This window comes from Pelophylax lessonae (genome assembly GCF_965119305.1).
Source record: "Pelophylax lessonae genome assembly, chromosome: 4".
Taxonomy (NCBI): domain Eukaryota; kingdom Metazoa; phylum Chordata; class Amphibia; order Anura; family Ranidae; genus Pelophylax; species Pelophylax lessonae.
The window spans coordinates 90,279,441-90,298,678 of record NC_138771.1 but is presented as its reverse complement, the minus strand read 5'-3'; the positions used below and the strand labels follow the sequence as shown (position 1 = coordinate 90,298,678).

The following is a 19,238-nucleotide window of genomic DNA, read 5'->3' as shown; positions in this document are numbered from 1 at the left end:
TAACGTATGGGGAATACATTGAGAAGTTTAAGGGCATTTGTAGCGATTTTTATTTTAAATACTGTACAAAAAAAAAAAAAAAATCATTATTTTTAATCAAGTGAATTTGAAACATTACATACCGTATTAACCACTTGCAAGCAGCAGATGGAGCTCCAAGCAAGTTGTGATAAACCGAGATCTGACTGATACAGAAGAGGGACTGCCCCCCCTCCAAATACTGCTAGGAAACACAGCAACTTCTCAACTACTGTATTATAGGCCAAGTTCACCTTTTGTACCATATTACACGTCTCCCCTCTCACCATAAAATAGAACCCCCACCTCTGTGACAGCAGGCAGAGATTCTTATCCCTTTGCAGCTGTTCTGTTTGCACAGCCGCATCATCATTTTCGGGAATCTATGAATAAATGAACAAACAAGTCCCATTTTCCACTGCAGCAGACTTGTAGTTCTCAATGGACTACGCAAGTGTGGTAATCAAGACACCTGTATACCTTTTAATCTTCCTCCAGCTCTCCAACTGACAGCCTGTACAGAGGTATGGGCAGAGAGCTGGAGGAAGTGCTTGCAGGAGCCGGACATTGTACCAGCGATATCACAGGTGCAATGATTTGCAAGCTCCTGTAAAAAAAAAAAAAAATGCATGCGCATATCTTTTTCCTGCAAAAATGTGCATTTATTATTTTTTTTGTTCAAAAGGTGAACCTAGCCTTTAACACAACCTGCTATAAATCTTAAAGGATGGAACACACTGCTGCTGCAGCCTCTCCCTGCTGCCCTCTCTCCCTGTGACAGCAGTACAGGGAAAAGTTCCCCGTGCAAGCTGTCACTTTTTAAAAATAGCTCTGCCCACATGGCTGCGTCATTCATGCACAGAGTTCAGTATATGAATGAAAGACAAGTTCGGGAATCCTTTGAGTCTACCAGCTTGTAGTTTTCAATGAACTACAACAGCGCTGTTGTAGTTCATGGAGCCTCCTGTCAGTGTAAAACTGCTTGGCTGTACGATGTGCGGGCAGATAGCTCACACTGACAGTCTGCAGGAGACCTGCATGGCATCAGTGATCTGCTGAGCGCTGGTAAATTGCTTTCCAGGATCCAGAAAAAAAAAAAAAAGAAAGAAAACTAACTGCACATTTTACCTGCAAAAAAGTGAACTTATCCTTTAACCGCTTGCCGACTGCTCACAGTATATTTACTGCGGCAGTCAGCCCCTCACAGGCAGAGCGACGTAGGTCTACGTCGCTAGCCTGTGAGGCTCTGGGGAGCGAGCGCACGCCCGCGGAGGCGCGCTCCCGCGCGGTCATGGACCCGATGTCCGCCGGTCACTGCGATCGGCGGGGGAGAGGGAGAAAGTCAGGCGGCTTGTGTAAACAAGCTGCCTGTCATTCTCCTCGGTGTAAAAACACTGATCACACGGTTCTACAATGTAGAACCGTTGATCAGTGTCCCTACAGCTCAACAGTTAGAATCACGCCCCTAGGGACACACACAGCCCCTCCCTCTCAAATAAAGTTAACCCCTTCACTACCAGTGTATTTTTACAGTAACAGTGCATATGTATAGCACTGATTACTGTAGAAATGTCACTGGTAACCCCAAAAGTGTCAAAAATTTCAGTCAAGGGTCCGATTTGTCCGCCGCAATGTCGCAGTACCGCGCAAAAAAAAAAAAAAAAAAAAAAAAAAAAAAAAAAAAAAAAAAAAAAATCGCAGATCGCCGCCATTACACGTTAAAAAAAAAAAAAACAACAAAAATTACAAAAGTCTTTCCCTTTGTTAGTAAACGCGATAACTTTTGCGCAAATCAATAAAAATACGCTTTTTGCGATTTTTTTTACCAATCATATGTAGCATAAAACAAATTGGCCGAAAATGTTAAAAAATTTTGATTTTTACATTTTTTTTGGGGAATTTCATATAAAAAAAATGTGAAAAATATTGTTATTTTTGCAAAATTGAAGCTCTTTTTTTGTTTATAGCGCGTGATCAAAAAAAAAAAAAAAAAAAAAAAAAAAAAAAAAAAAAAAATCGCACAGGTGATCAAATACCACCAAAAGAAAGCTCTGTTTGTGGGAAAAAAAGGACGTCATATTCGTTTAGGTACAGCGTCGCACGACCGCACAATTGTCCGTTAAAGTCACGCAGTGCCGAATCGCAAAATACCCCCTGGTTGTTTAGCAGCCAAATCCTCCGGGGCTTAAGTGGTTAAGGTAGTGCTTTGTTTTCATAGGAAGCCCAACATGCGTTGCAAATTTTGTAATGTATATAGGCATGTATATGTAATAAATACACCTTTAATATAGATTTATGAATAAATGATTTATACAAGAAACTATGTATTACACCTATTTCGTACTCTTATTACGCTGTCCCAGATCCAGCAAAATATCAGCTGTGTGTCCTCAATGGTGCCACACAGCTAAATAAAGTTTTAGGGGAGAAAAAAAAAAAGCATTTCCCTGAAACAGTGCTGTACAGATTTTCAATTGAAAAGCGGGATAGCTAAAAGAAAATGAATAAGTCCACCCTTGGTTGAAAAAAAAACTTACCAAAAAAAGAAATAAAATCTATTCTTATATAGATTCAGTTTATTGGAATACACGTTTGCCAATAGATCTTAATTTTTACCTTAATCATTTCATTTCTTTGAGACTCAGGATCACGTCCTGCCATTGGAAGAATTCTGATCTTCTGAGTCTTAGAGCACCTGTCTGCCAGAGACAGCGTCATCTTCCTGTGAGTGGCACTGTCTGTTGAATGAGGCCTAAAAAAGGAGGAAAAAAATGTGATCATGCCGACAATACAAGGATTCAGTGTGAAAATTTCAAACAATACATAGACCAATATAATGTTTAAGATCTAAGCAGTAAATGAATGTCCTACATTGACAGCTTAAACTGAATCTACAGCACAGAGCTTTTTTTATTTTTCTAAACCCACGTATCATGGTCCAGGACTAAAAACGAAAACAAGCTTATTTAAAATGAATTTCTAGTCAGGTAAATATATATGAAATATGATAAATGTTTAATTTTGGAGAGTGGAGATGAATTAGAACATCTGACATGCTATAATTGCTATCTCTGCCCCTGTTAGGGAGATTCCCTCTCTCTCTCTCTATTTCTCCTGCTTACGGTTATCATCGAAAGTGAAAGAAAAAGAAAATCCATATTTTGGGTTGTCCCCAAAACAGTAATAGAGGGGAATCTTCCAATGGGGTAGTTCTGGTGACCTTGGGGGGGGGGGGGGCAATGGATTGCAGGAATTTGCCTCTCACTTCCTGTTTTGGCTATAGGACAGGAAGTGAAGGTAAATCTCACCAATGGGAATACCTTACTCTATCCAAACTGAGCAAAAAATACATTTTGCCCATAGTTCTACTTTAAAATGTGTTCCTTGCAGCCAGTGTATGCAAGTCTGGAGCTACAGTTTTTTCATTGTGTCTAGAAGGATCTCAGATTAACAATACACAGCTGAGTGACAAAACTCCCCTCCTGCTCCTCTCTAGATAAAGAGGGTGCTAAATGATGTTTAATTAGCCAGCTATTGATGGGCTTTACTGTAGCACAATAACACCTTGTATTAAAGTGGTAGTAAACTCTGCTTATCTTACACCTACAGGTAAGCCTATAAAAGGTGGCCTACCTGTAGGTACAGTGATTATCTCCTAAACGTATATCGTTCGGAGATATTTACATGTAGCAGCCGGTGATGTCACTGGCGGCCGTGACTCCTGAACGCATGCACAGGAGTGAAGTCATTGAACCCAAGAGAAAACCAAGTAAAGATGGATTCCCTTGTCTGCGGTGACAACATGCTGCTGGAGGGATCCATTTTTTAGGCAGGCTTGTAGGCGATGCATACTAGCACATTATGACATATGCCTGGGCAGGGGTGGGGTGAACCAGTTTGTTTTCTTTAACACAGTTTACGGTCGCTTTTAATTTCTTTTGTTAAATAAGGATTTTATATACATAAAAGAAAAGAAATGTTATAACCTATCAGTTTATAAATGTTCAAAAGAAATAAAAATAACACTGACCAAGAACCACTATCAATTTCCTATAAGTGAAACCCTTATAAAATTACTGAATGCCCAACTTTATATACATACACTTTACAATTTTTCCTCAGTTTTGAAAGAAACACAAACCTGAACGTAAGCTTGGTCTTGAATACAGCCTGACCCTGTAAACCTGTTCCTTGTCTGATAAAGAGATGGTTGTGGTCCCCTTGCAGTGGAGCTTTGTATACATCAAAAACTTCATTTCCCAAGTGTAAGGACATGCTGCCAGAATCAGAACAGATAATTACACATACATACAGACTTTGAGGAGACTTGCCTATATGGTTCAAGAACTGAAAGGCAATTATTACAAGCATTTTTTTATTTTTCTGCTAATCTGAAAAAAACAATAGTCTGAAAAAAAAAAAAAAAAAAACAAAACACAATATTCTAGTGACAAAGATTACGGATGTGTCAGTAGATATGGGAAGGGAAACAAAATAAAATATAGTACAAAAAAAAGCTTACCTGCCATCAGACCATTTAACAATACGGGCATTACTCTCTCGGACATCATTCCCTTCTTCATCCCGTCGTGTCCGCCATCGGATTGTGTTTTCAACCTGTTCAAAAAGGACAAAAAAAATTACAGCATGTGTAAATTTTAGCATTTAGTGAAACAACAGAAGCTGCAGCACCACCATAACTACACTCTATAAAATGTGCTCAGAGTGACGCAGTGCTGACTAGATGTACAGCTACGATTCGGTCAATAAAATGCATACAACTGCCAAGGGGTTCAACATATGCCATAGGACTCTTTCTCTGCATTCATAAACGATGTATAAGGAAAAATAGAATGAGAATATGGAATGAAAAGATGTAAACTGCTGAAATTTCTGCACAAACAGGAGAACATTATGCTGTATATAATAGAACTGCATAAGGCACTGGGGGGGGGGGGGGGAAGACAGACTCAAGAGAAAAGACAGACTCAAGAGAAACTGTGCAACGTAACCAGATTCTAACCTAACTTGTTCAGTTAGAGGGTAAGTTCACCTTTCAGGAAAAAATACATGCATTTATTATTTTTTCACTAAGGAGCCGGGAAAGCATTGCATCCATAATAAGCGGATCTGGAGTGCATCTGTAGACTCCTGCAGACAAGCCCTGAAGTTTTCAGCCCGTAACTGCTTACGGGCGGGTTGTTTCCAGCTGCTGGGCTTGTGAATAAACTACAAGGCTGCTCATCAGTAACCTCGCAACTACAAGCCGTCAGCTGCAAAGGATAACGGTACTTGTCAAGTCATGCACAGGAAACTGAATGAATGACGAAGGCGTGTGGGCGGCCACTTTATTTTCAAATAGTGACAGTGGTGGCGTCGGGAGAAGATCCCCGCTCGCTGTCACTGGAAAGAAGGGGGGATGCTGCAGCTGCTGGAGCATGTTACACCCTAAATACGAGTGGAACATGTATCATGTTTCAGAAGGTGAATGTATGGATAAATTCACCTTCTGTAACATGTTACACCCATATTCAGGGTGCAACATGTTACGAACAGACTGGACCCCGCACCTCCCCGATCCCCGCAAAGCATTGCTGATCGCTGGTGCAATGCTTTCCAGGCTAAAAAAATATATATAATAATAATAATAAATGCACATTTTTTATTTTACCTGCAAAAAAAATGTGCATTTATTTTTTTTTTTTACAAAAAGTGAACATATCCTTTAAGTTTTGAAAATGAAAGTTAGATGCCAATTGGTTGCTATGCACAGCTACTCTAGATTCTGTCTGCTCTAGTCTTGGTAAATTCCCCTCTACGGGTTTTCCACAATTCATGGCTGGCTAGGCTTCACTAACTGAAAATCCCTGTCTAAAAGCCCAGTCCTATTTGGACCATGAATTACCAGTTACTGGTAATTGTTTATGAAGCCCAAGAAAAAAAAATTCTGACCCCAAGCAGAATTTTGACTATTTTAGGTTATATTTACTTGTTTTAAACATCTTTTTTCTTTATGCTTGTTGTGTTGCTTCCTGGTTCCTGGCCTATGCCAAAATGATATCACAAATCCCAGGAGTCTTCATGGGTCTTTTTTTTTTTCTTCCTTCCATCTTGGAGGAGGGGAGGAGTAGCGAAGCACATCCTCCAGCCTGCAAGCCCGAGCGAAGGACAAATGGATTCCAGGAATTAAATTCTACATGAATCATCTGCCCTTATTTAAGATGGTCATTGCTAGAAATGCTAGGGGTGTTTTTAAATGAATTGGTCAGCAGAATAAAGCATGGAGACATAGATAGATGGATGGACGGATGGACTAGTTTGCTTTGAATACTAAAAATGAGGTCATTTTGTGAAACATAATAAAAATACAATTACAAAAACAAAAATGAATTAAACAGCGTTTTCAGTTTGTAGTCAGCTAAAAAAAGTTAGGAGCCAGGTTTTTTTTTTAACTAGCAGGGTTTTATTTTCAACGACAGAGGTGGCAGATCTTGAATTTGCACATGGAGGGGACTGGGGCCGGGCATGCTGCTCGGTGGGACAGCTTTCTCACTGAGTGGTTTCAGGGAAGATCGATCTCTTTGGGGCTCTCGGAATGTGGGGATTTGACACTTGAAGCTGTTGGGGCTGAAGTTTTTGATGTGTGTGTTGTGGTGTGGGGCATGCCGTGTGGGCTGGATTTTGGAAGAGGGGAGTCTTTCCACGTGGTGGGTCTGCTGTTGGAGGGGACAGAGGATGAAGGAGGTTGCCAGTGTGGAGAGAGAGAGAGAGAAAAACTTTGACTCTGCTGTGGCTTTAGTCGTTTTTTTTTTTTTAAAGACGTCAGAGCTGGATTAGCTGCCTGGCGACCGGATCTGCATGTATGGTTGGCGACCTAAGATTTGTCGCGACCCCCACCCCCATACAGCCCAGGTTCTCAGTTCTTTGCATACACACTGGGTCAGCTACCCTCCCTCCCCCCTCTGTATACACACTGGTCCTGTCCTCTCCTGCTCCCCCCAAATACACTGTGGGTCTGGTCCCCCCTCTATATACAACCCCGGCCACAGCTCTATCTATATCTATATCTATCTCCATCTATACATCTAATTTAGAATTTTTTTTTTATTAAACACAGCTCCTTGCTCAGGCATTGGGGAGGAGGAGGGGACATCGGCTGCCTGAGAAGAGGAGCCCGACACCCCAATTATGTCATTCACATGGGGCCAGAGATCGGAATCCCGCACGGCCTGCTGCCTGCTTTCCGGGAAACCACTGAGACCAGATTGGGGGGGGGGGGATAGGCCGGCCAGCACCCAGAGCTGCATGTCTGGGGCGCCGGGCGATAATAGTTGCAGTGAATGGGCTGGCAGAAGCCCAGGCTCTAGGACACGGTTATTGGTCGCCATGGCTACCTAGCACCTTGGGGTTTGCCGAACCCTGCCATACTTTAAAAAAAGGAGCATTAAAAAAAAAAAAAGCAGCACTTGTTGCCCATAGAAAAAAATGAAAATTTTTTTTACATTTTTCCAGTCACTGATCCACCACAAAAGCTAAACTATGCCCCAGCTTTCTAAATTCTAACATGTAGCAAGGTCGGCAATACCATCTTCTAAGATATAGAAAAAAAAATACCTTCAATTTCAGCCTAGTTCTACCCTCTTCATCTAACATTTCTTCATCCTCAAATTCATCTTCGTAATATTGAGGGTCAAAAGGTCTACAATGCAAAATAGATTGGGTTAGACAGTAGTAAGAGGAAAATGTCTAATATATCTTTAATTTAAATCCAAAACAGGGATAGAAATAGACATTTTTTGTCAGACACCCACATTCCCAAATTTACAGTATAAAACACAGAGGGGAATTTATCAAAACTGGAGCAGAAAGAATCTGGAGCAGCTGAGGTCAACCAATCATCTATGATTTTCAAAGCTTAAAGAGTAACTACAATTCGGTTGAGGGAAAAACAGCCCCTCTGGGTGATCAATAGAGGTGTACCAAATGGAAATTTGGTACCGAAAATGCAGATGCACTTGGCCGAAAACCAAAACTGACTGTTTATATACACAATTAAAAAAAAAATGTATGTATGTATGTATGTATGTATGTATATATATATATTTATTTTTTTTTTTTAGAGATCGATACCTGCCAATATTTTTGGACATGTAAAAAAATTTTTTTTTTTTTCTAAAAAAGGTACTCTTGTGGAGGGATCTGGGGGTCTAAAACCCAAGACCCCAAACCCCCTCCTCGGCACCGAAAAGCATTCAAAAACGCCAAGTTTGGCTGTTTTGAATGCTGTCAGTTTTTTTAATTCGGTGCAGAGTACCCGGAAGTGATGTCATGACATCACTTCCGGGTTTTTTTACATGGAGACGCAGTACACCGGGTCTTCTCTTCGGCAGCGGCGGGACAACCCGGGCGAGCCACAGAAGGCGGCGGGAGGGAGGGGACACCCCCTCCCGCTCCTTGTAATGACAGCCAAGAGGCTTCTCAGCCGCACCAGTTGTCATTACAAGTCAGCCGACCGTCGGCTATGGACGCCGGTACCGGGGCGATGCCTCTAGCTGCAGGCATCACCCCAGTACAAGCACTTTCTCGAAATATCAGCAAATCCAAAGGCCGATTCCGATATCGGGGAAAGTGCATATCGGCCCCCGATATATCGGTGTTGCCAATAATCGGTCGATCCCTAATATATATGTCAACTTTGTAATTATTACCATGAATTTAAATATATATGAATTTTTTGTCGGCCATTATTAGCCCCTTTAGTGCAAGAAAAGCTCAAGAAAAATGTATTTCTTTAAATTCTACATACAGTGGGTACGGAAAGTATTCAGAAGGTGAAGGTGTAGAACCATCTCAAGGATGATCAGAAGAAATGGAAAGCACCTGAGTTAAATATGAGTGTCACAGCAAAGGGTCTGAATACTTAGGACCATGTGATATTTCAGTTTTTCTTTTTTAATAAATCTGCAACAATGTCAACAATTCTGTGTTTTTCTGTCAGTATGGGGTGCTATGTGTACATTCATGAGGAAGAAGAATGAACCTAAATGATTTTAGCAAATGGCTGCAATATAACAAAGAGTGAAAAATTTAAGGGGGTCTGAATACTTTCCGTACCCACCGTATGTCTTCACATTGGTCCGCTGTGGTGTTAAAAATCCTGCTTGTTGCATTTTGGGTCAGTTAACAAAAACCACACCCAAAACACACCTCTCCATTGAAAAGGCAGCAAGAACGCAACAATAACTCACCAGTGTTAGGTTTTAGATGCAGTTTCTGAGTCACATGACATATTAAAAACAAACCATAAGCACAGTAAAATCGCCTGTGTTTTTGGCACCTTTTTCTCTTATCAGCAAAATGCTGATAACACCATTTTTGGGCGTGAAAATGTTGGTGCACCTTTAGTGATCAATGTACATTGCACCGATTTTACCAAACTTCAGAGCAGAGTCCTACTTGTTACTGTTCTTAAGAAAAAGCTGTATGTTCTACTATGTCCTTGGAAGTCTGGTTCCTGAATGGGAGTTTCTACATTCAATCTACACAGCTGATGCACCTGCAGTCTCCTAATGAGGAAAGTTGCAGAGTTGGTATCCCTTTAGAAGTAATTACCACTTTGAGAGTATTTCACCAAAAATAGAATTCATATTGCAGGGGATGCCTAAAATCTGACTTGCATCTTAGTACAGTAATCTAGGAAAATCAGTGAGCCAAATAACACAAGCAGGCAATGATATTTTTAGGGATGTGTGCAGGTGGCCTGCAGGCTGCCATATTGCATTACATTTTACAGAAAATTACAGAGCTGCAGATTGAAAAGGAAAGGTAATTTTTAATAACATTAAAAATTACAATATCGCTTGTGTTGCAATTGTAAGGGCCATTATATATTTTTTTATTCGCTCTATTTTTTATTTTTTTCCCCGCAAAAGTGGAGTTACCCTTTAACTAAACAAGCTGAATATAGAAGGTAATTGGTTGCTATACACAGCTCCAGATTCTGTCTGCTCCAATTTCTATAAATTCCCCCCCATAGTACACAGGACAATACTTTACCTGGGCTCAACACTGAGAAAGTTGGGAAGTTTGACAAAATACAAGTCATTCCCGAGATCGGTGTTCACTTTGGGGATCTCCACTTCTATTCTGGTCTCAGGGACAGGTTCTTCCTCTGGCTGGTCCTGATCCAGTCCATCCTCATCCTGGAAGCATTATACAAATAGTGCAATTATTAACAGGACCACATAGAAGAATAAGAGGGACACTGAAATTAAAATCCTCCTGGTAAACGGAAAATGACACAGGAATATACACTCACTGGTCACTTTATTAGGTAAACCTTGCTAGTACCAGGTTGGACCCCCTTTTTGCCTTTACAACTGCCCTAATTCATCGTGGCATAGATTCAACAAGGTGTTGGAAACATTCCTTAGATTTTGGTGCCTATTGACAGGATAACATTACGCCTTTGCTGCAGATTGTCTGCACATCCATGATGGGAATCTTTCGTTCCACCACATCCCAAAAGGTGCTCTATTGGATGAGATCTGGTGAGTGTGGAGGCCATTGGAGTACAATGACCTCATTGTCATGTTCAAGAAACCAGTGGTGAGATGATCTGAGCTTTGTGACATGGTGCATTATCCTACTGGAAGGAGCCATCAGAAGATGGGTACACTGTAGTCATAAAGGGATGAACATGGTCAGCAACAATACTCTGGTAGGCCGTGGCATTCAAATGAAGCTCTACTGGTACTAAGGGGCCCAAAGTGTGCCAAGAAAATATTCCCCACACCATTAGACCACCACCAGCCTGAACCATTGATACAAGGCAGGATGGTTCCATGTTTTCATGCCGTTTACACCAAATTTTGACCCTCATCTGAGTCGCAGCTGAAATCGAGACTCATCATACCAGGCAAAGTTTTTATTGTCTAATTTTGGTGAGGTTGTTTAAAATTGTAGCCTCAGTTTCCTGTTCTTAGCTGACAGGAGGGGCACCCAGTGTGGTCTTCTGCTGATGTAGCCCATCTGCTTCAAGGTTCGATGTGTTGTGCATTCAGAGACGGTATTCTGCATATCTTTGTTGTAACGGAGTGGTTATTTGAGTTACTGTTGCCTTTCTATCATCTCAAACCAGCCTGCCAATTCTCCTCTGACTTCTGACATCAGCAAGGCATTTCCATCCCCACAACTGCCGCTCACTGAAAATTTTTTGGACCATTCTTTGTAAACCCGAGAGATGGCTGTGCGTAAAAATCCCAGTAGATCAGCAGGTTTTGAAATACTCAGACCAGCCTGCCTGGCACCAGCAACCATGCCATGTTCAAAGTCACTTAAATTGCTCGGTTTGAACTTCAGCAAGTCATCTTCACCATGTCTGCATAAATGCATTAAAATGCTGACGTGGCTGATTATCAATTTGTGTTACCATGCAATTGAACAGGTGTACCTAATAAAGTGGCCGTCAGTGTATATATCTAATGGTATCCTTGTAATTGGTAAACACTCCTAACCTTTACAGCAAAGGTAGCTGCCATCTAAGCCGCTGTTTGATCTGCAGTTGCTATGGTGCAGCACGCGATCAGCTATGACCCAATCCATTTGATGGCTTGAAAGTTTGGTCATGTCAGTAATCATGCACAGCATGCCTTGAATGTCACAGTTCTAACCAATTAAGCCCCGGAAGATTTTACCCCCTTCCTGACCCATTTTGCGATTCGGGTCTGCGTGACTTTAACGGACAATTGCGCGGTTGTGCGACGCTGCACCTAAACGAATTTGACGTCCTTTTTTTCCCACAAACAGAGCTTTCTTTTGGTGGCATTTGATCACCTGTGCGATTTTTACTTTTTGCGCTAGAAACAAAAAACAGCGTAAATTTTGCAAAAACAATATTTTTCAAATTTTTTTTATATGAAATTCCCCCCCCCAAAAAAAAAAAAGTAAAAATCAAAATTTTTTAATATTTTGGGCTAATTTTTTTTTTTCCATATGTTGGTAAAAAAAAAAAAAAGCGTATTTTGATTGGTTTGCATTTGCATTTACTAAAAAAGGGAAAGATTTGTCATTTTTGTTGTTTTTTTTAACGAGTAATGGCGGCGATCTGCGATTTTTTTTTGCGGGACTGCGACATTGTGGCAGACCGATCGGACCCTTGACTGTCATTTTTGACACTTTTGGGGTTACCAGTGACATTACTGCAGTAATCAGTGCTATACATATGCACTGTTACTGTAAAATGACACTGGCAGTGAAGGGGGTTAACTTTTTTGAGAGGGAGGGGTTATGTGTGTCCCTAGGGGGCGTGATTCTAACTGTGATTGGCTGTGGCTTGAGGTGTAGGAACAGTGATCAACGGTCCTACATTTTAGAACCGTATGATCACTATTCATACACAGGGGAGAATGACAGGCAGCTTGTTTACACTAGTGGCCTGCCTTTCTCCCTCTGCACTGACGATCGCCGAGTGACCGGCGGACATCGGGCCCGCCGGTCACACACGCGGGGGGGGGGGGGGGGAGGCTAGCGGGAGCGCGCCTCCGTTGACTAGCTCTGCCTGTGAGGGGCTGACCGCTGACGTAAATAGTCGTGCGGCGGTCGGCAAGTGGTTAAACAACCATTAAATTGGTGGGTTTAGTTACACTTTATTGCATCTCTAACACAAGCATAAAGCACACATGGAATTAAGCAAGACACAATGGAGAATATACTGTATATCATGCAATAACCTATTGCTAGTAGTGAGAGATGTGGAGGTGCACAAAGGAAAAGCTATTCTATATGGGAGATGGCGCTAGAAATAAACTCAGATAATCTGCACATGCTTACATACAGCAAACATCTCAAAAGATTGTCAGAGTAGGTCTGGTCACCAAGCAAAGGCCTTTACTGATGACATGCCTCAAAAAGATGGCTATGAGAAAATTTCACCAATGAGAAAAGCTGTCTGGAATAATGGGTGCTTACAGACACTTGATTGTATGGGTATCAGCGCTTGCTCTATGATATGAATGGAATTCCTCATACTAATAAACAAATACATAAAGTGCCAAGTTTAAGTAAAAAGTGACCAGATTTGTGCTGGTGAAGATCAAAATCATTCAAAAATAGTAATAAATACAAATTCATTAAGTGCCATTAAAGTCCTTGTGATAAAATGTAAATGCAATAAATAAGTTCTAGGAATCCAAGTGTTCGTGAGTCACTCAGTGCTCCCCTCCTGTGTCCCCACTCACCAGATAAATGGGGAAGATGGCCATCTAATGCTATGTAAGCATTGGGTGGGTCTGTGTTCTTGTATTCCTTCCTGATGGAATTGGATATGTATCTATCGAACAGTGAAGACTGGGGTATCCTCAGATGGTGAATCCTTGGTTTTATGGCTCCCAGTAAGGATGTATTATGAAATAATAAAGGAGATCTCCATAGTGTAAAATTTATTGAATGATAAAAACAATCCACTTACATATAAGAAAATTGCAGTCTGCCCCTAAAATCATGTGGTGAACGCTGCCTTGGCGTGTGTTCCAACCACCAGAAGTGACGTCAGATGCTAGGTTCCTACTTTACGCGTTTCACCCCTCCCACTGGGCTTCAGATGATACCTTCATGATTTTCTTATTTGTAAGTGGATTATTTTTATCATTTAATAAATCTCCAATTTTACACTATGGAGATCTCCTTTATAATTTCATAATACATCCTTACTGGGAGCCATAAAACCAACGATTCACCAGTCTTCATTGTTCGATAGATACATATCCAATTCCGCCAGGAAGGAAGGAATACAAGAACACAGACCCTCCCAATGCTTATATTGCATTAGATGTCCATCTTTCCCATTTATCTGGTGAGTGGGGACACAGGAGGAGAGCACTGAGTGACTCACGAACACTTGGATTCCTAGAACTGGCAGGTCATTGAACTCATTTATTGCATTCACATTTTATCACAAGGACTTTAATGGCACTTTATGAATTTGTATATATTTATTGATATTACTATTTTTGAACGATTTTGATATTCACCAGTACAAATATTGTCACTTTTTACTTGCACTTGGTATTTTATGTATTTATTAGATTGAGGAATTACATTCATATCATATGAGCAGCCGCCTATCACTAAATATGCTTTTTTCCTAAGCGGGGGCACATTCACATTTTTAGCTTACAGACACTTACCATGGGCTGTCCAGGCGTGGGAGGCTTTCCTTCTCCATCACTAGAAGAAATATCATCCGCATCACCAAAAAGATCAGCAGCTTCTTTTTTCTCCCCTATTAAAAGAGAACATTAACTGATCAAAGGGGAATGATCTAGAATTGTGTAAGGGCCTATGTCAGCTGACTTTTATTCACGACAGAACTGCTTCCCTCCCCATACATATTGAAGAATTCCAGGCATGGCTCTATTATACATAGTTGCATTGGACCAGCTTGGATCGATGGAACTTTGTATATACCAAACCTGGCAGATGCACCTGGAAATCACTGAAGCAGACACCGCTATTCCAATGCTCTCACTTGCTTCCGAGTCCCACTCTGAGCGGCTGCACACCTGCTTACTGAACGATGGAGGTTGGCCACTCAGCATGGATGCCATTCTGAGAATGCTTTGCATTTTCTGAATGATTACAAAGCATTTTCTGATTGGACAAGCAGAAATGTGGGGTGGTAATGTCACACTCTTCACCTGGACCAAGAGCACACTTTGCTTTCATTCACAAAATGCAAAGCATTCCCTGGATGGTGCCTGTGCTGAGCTTCTGCATTCAGACTGCATCAGGCCTGCAGCTCAGCAAAGGACCCAGAAGCAAGTGGATATCACTGGAGCAGTAGTGTTTTATTTCAGTGATTTTCAGCTTCCAGGGGAACAAGCCAGGTATGGTATATGCCAGGGCTCGATAATTCCCAGGCGCCACGGTGTCTAGAAATTGCATCCCTGCGTCCAGGCTCCCGGCAGCTGATCCACCGATGGCACAAGGGCTAAGAACTCCCACCGCACCAGACCTGCAGCTCCAGGCGCCGGCTAGACAACTCCCCTCCATCCAGTGGCAGAACTACCAGGGTTGCAATGGTCACACTTGCAACCGTACCCTAGAGTTCTGCCATTGTGGAGGGGGTTCCCCTAAGACAGCTATATCAACTTTCAGCACTGAGCTCAACTTCTGTCAGCTGTGCCTGCCTTCTCCCCCGCCAGGCGCTTCCCTTCTGCCTTTGCATTCCAGTCATTGGTTGCTGGGACCACCGGGTGTGCTAGCAAACAATAAGACGGTGCACACATTGTAGGGGAGGAAAAAAGCCCTAGAGCCGCAGCTGCTCCACCTCCCAGCTCTGCCCCTAAACTCCAGTTCCCAGCTTCAGACACTTACTGGCTTGCAGCAGCTCCCGAGTCCCGCCGGTAAAGCAATTTATTAGCAGGGGCGCTGATATAAGGGGGGCCGTACTGATCTAATGGAGGACTCTAAGGGGCAGGGGCGCTGATATAAGGGGATTGTGCGCTAAAAGGGGTCTCTAAGGGGGGGGGGGGGAGGGTTGCTGACTGCTACTGATAAGAAGTCAGCACTCCTCACCATTAGATCAGAGTCCCCCTATATCAGCATCACCCCTTTAGAGATCTCCCATTATATCAGAGCCACCTTATATTAGCACTCCCCCTTGCAGGCCCCCATTAGATCAGAGTTCCTTTATATTACCCCCCACCCTCATATCAGAGACCCCCTTTAAGGATCAACGGTTGGCCCCGCCAGTCAAAAAACTGGCTCCTAGATTCAAAGCAAAGTTACATAAGTCCAAGCTGGACCAATCTGAGCCGCCTAACACACACACACACACATACACACACAGGTTTCCCCGGGACGAGCGGGGGCGGGAGCGCGTAAAACACAGCCGTCCGTCCTTCTCCCTGCAATGATCACAGAGACTATGCGATCCTGCTATATAGGATCACATGTCTCTATGATCATTTCAAAAGCCCAACCCCCCCCCACAGTTAGAATCACTCCCCTAGGCTTACAATTAACGCCTTGATCACCAAAAGTATTAACCCCTTTCCTGCCAATGGCATTATTACAGTAACAGTGCATATTTTTTAGCACTGATACTGTAGTAATTTCACTGGTCCCCCCAAAAGTGTCAAAAATGTCAGTTAGGGGTCCGATATGTCCGCCGCAATGTCGCAGTCCCGCAAAAAAAAAAAAAAAAAAAAAAACGCAGATCGCCGTCATTACTAAAAAAACAATAAAATGTCGCAGTCCCGCTAAAAATATTGGCGCTAGTAAAAAAAAAAAAAAAAAAGACATAAATCTTTCCCGTAGTTAGTAAACGCAATAACTTTTGTGCAAACCAATCAAAATACGCCTATTGTGATTTTTTTTTTTACCAAAAATATGTAGCAGAAAACAAATTGGCCTAAAATGCTAAAAAAAATTTGATTTTTACATTTTTTTGGGAATGTTATGTAGCAGAATGTGAAAATATTGTTTTTTTTTTTTCAAAATTGTCGCTAATTTTTTTGTTTATAGCGCAAAAAATTAAAAAAAAAAAAAAATCGCAGAGGTGATCGAATACCACCAAAAGAAAGCTCTATTTGTGGGGAAAAAAAAAGGATGTCAATTTTGTTTGGGTACAGCGTCGCACGACCGCGCAATTGTCCGTTAAAGAAACGCAGTGCCGAATTGCAAAATAGGGCTTGGTAATTAAGCAGCAAAATCTTCCGGTCTTAAAGGGGTTAAAGATACAGTGCCGTCAGTGAACACTGTCTCCTAAGGATAGATAGTTTGTTACTGGCAGGATCACTAGGTGAAAAAGTAAAAAAAAAATCCCTCCAGAGCAGTGGGTTCTCAAGTACCCCCAACAGGTCATGTTATCAGGATTAAAGAGGGGCGCCAGACTAAGTGCAGTATTAAAATCAATAGCTTAATAAAAAAATAAAAAAGACAATTGGCAACTCATGTAACCAGCCATCAGCTGCTTCCTGCTTTACTGAACAACACAGCCAGTGCTCGAGGCTGCCACTGCACCAAGACAGCTTGGAGAGGCTCAGAGATCGACAGTTTTATCTATTGTGCCTGTAATACTCATCTATTTCGTGAGTTCTCAATTGTCTATTAAACGATTGATTTTAATCGCTTGCCGACCGCTGCACGACTATTTACTGCGGCAGTCAGCCCCTCACAGGCAGAGCGACGTAGTACTACGTCGCTAGCCTGTGAGGGTCTAGGGAGCGAGCGCGTGTGACCGGCGGACCCGATGTCCGGCGATCGTCGGTGCAGAGGGAGAAAGGCAGGCGGCTGATGTAAACAAGCCGCCTGTCATTCTCCCCTGTGTAGAAACAGTGATCATACGGTTCTACTATGTAGGACCGTTGATCACTGTTCCTACACCTCAAGCCACAGCCAATCACAGTTAGAATCACGCCCCTAGGGACACACATAACCCCTCCCTCTCAAAAAAAGTTAACCCCTTCACTGCCAGTGTAATTTTACAGTAACAGTGCATATGTATAGCACTGATTACTGTAGAAATGTCACTGGTAACCCCAAAAGTGTCAAAAATGTCAGTCAAGGGTCCGATCTGTCCGCCGCAATGTTGCAGTACCGCAAAAAAAAAAAAAAAACGCAGATCGCCGCCATTACGCGTTAAAAAAAAAAAACAACAAAAATGACAAAAATCTTTCCCTTTGTAAGTAAACGCAATAACTTTTGCGCAAACCAATCAAAATACGCTTTTTGTGATTTTTTTTACCAAACATATGTAGCAGAAAACAAATTGGCCGAAAATGTTAAAAAATTTAGATTTTTACTTTTTTTTGGGGGGAAATTTCATATAAAAAATGTGAAAAATATTATTTTTGCAAAATTGACGCTCTTTTTTTGTTTATAGCGCATGATCAAAAACAAAAAAAAAAAAAAATTAGCATCCTTTTATTTATGGACTCTCATCTTGGGACTGATTTATTACATCAGGATGTTCTATTGAGCATGTTATCAGGATACCCCTTACCTTGCACAGGTGCTTTAACCATATCAATTACTGGGCACTTTTACCCCCTTCCTGCCAAGTCCCAATTTTCAGCTTTCAGTGCTGTCGCACTTTGAATGACAATTGCACAGTCCTACAACACTGGACCCAAACTCAATTTTTATCATTTGTTTCACACAACTAGAGCTTTCTGATGCTGGTATTTAATCACCACTGGGGTTTTTTTTTTTTCCCCCATTTCAAAATTTTGCAAATAATTGTTCTTCATAAATTTAGCCCAAATGTATTTTGTTACATTTCTTTGGTGAAAATAACACAAATCAGTGTACATTATTTAGTCTAAGAAATCTAGAGTGTCCACAAACTATGGTATATATCTTGAAATCGATCAATCCAGATGTACTGATGGCCTATCTCATTTTTTTGAGGCCCTAAAATGCTAGGACAGTAAATATACCCCTCAAATTACCCCTTTTTGGAAAGTAGACAGTCCAAGGTATTTCAAAAGAGGCATGGCTGGTTTTTGGAAGTTTTAAGTCACTTCTGGGAAAATTAAGAAAAATAAAAAAAATGTCACCATTTTTTTTTTTTTTTTTTTATACTGTCATCAGTGCAGTACAGCGTTATCATAACTGGTGGGGCATTGATCAGGGACACTGACTGGTGACAGTATAAAAAAAATACATTTTTTTTTTACAATTTTTTTGAACACACTGTGACCAGAGCAATATGTTACCACAGTAACATTGTACTACTCTGGGAAAGCAGTCAGGATTTATTATTTTTTTTATACACGTTTGCTTATAGCCGTGAATTGCATTGCTATAAGCAAGCTAGGGCTGAAACAACTAATCGACTAAATCGATAATAGATAATTACAATCGTTGTCATTATCGATTAGTTGCTCCGTCGATTAGTGGTGCTGCGTTCTGGACTTTCCCCGCCTGTCAGCAAGCTCAGTCTCCTCTGTGAAGCCGCTGGCTGCACTCACTGTCTCTCTCACAGCTCGACACTTCCGTGACCTCCCCCTCCCTCCTCCTTTCCTCTCTGCCCTTCCTCTCCGACTTCTTGCTGACGTCAGTGAGGGAGTCAGTCAGATCGAGGTGAGGGAGAAAAGAGAGAACAGAAGCAGCAGAACTTGAGTGTCGAGCTTAGTGATACAGTGTCCTGTCCATGCAATGCAGCCCGCCAAAAAATATAATAAAAGCTTATCCAGATAAAAGAGTTAATATTC

At 41.6% G+C, this 19,238-nt stretch overlaps 1 protein-coding gene across 1 annotated transcript in view; it reads right to left on the bottom strand.

Annotated features, from left to right (window-relative positions):
• The window catches only part of LEO1 (LEO1 homolog, Paf1/RNA polymerase II complex component), a 42,108-nt gene that overhangs the window by 10,521 nt on the left and 12,349 nt on the right, over nucleotides 1-19,238 (bottom strand). The window contains exons 4-9 of the mRNA XM_082255971.1: nucleotides 14,205-14,299; nucleotides 10,075-10,220; nucleotides 7,633-7,717; nucleotides 4,541-4,635; nucleotides 4,160-4,294; nucleotides 2,635-2,770 (exon numbers count right to left, since the gene is read on the bottom strand). Of these exons, the coding sequence (XP_082112097.1) occupies nucleotides 2,635-2,770; nucleotides 4,160-4,294; nucleotides 4,541-4,635; nucleotides 7,633-7,717; nucleotides 10,075-10,220; nucleotides 14,205-14,299 (692 nt within the window). The remainder of the gene's footprint in view (nucleotides 1-2,634; nucleotides 2,771-4,159; nucleotides 4,295-4,540; nucleotides 4,636-7,632; nucleotides 7,718-10,074; nucleotides 10,221-14,204; nucleotides 14,300-19,238) is intronic.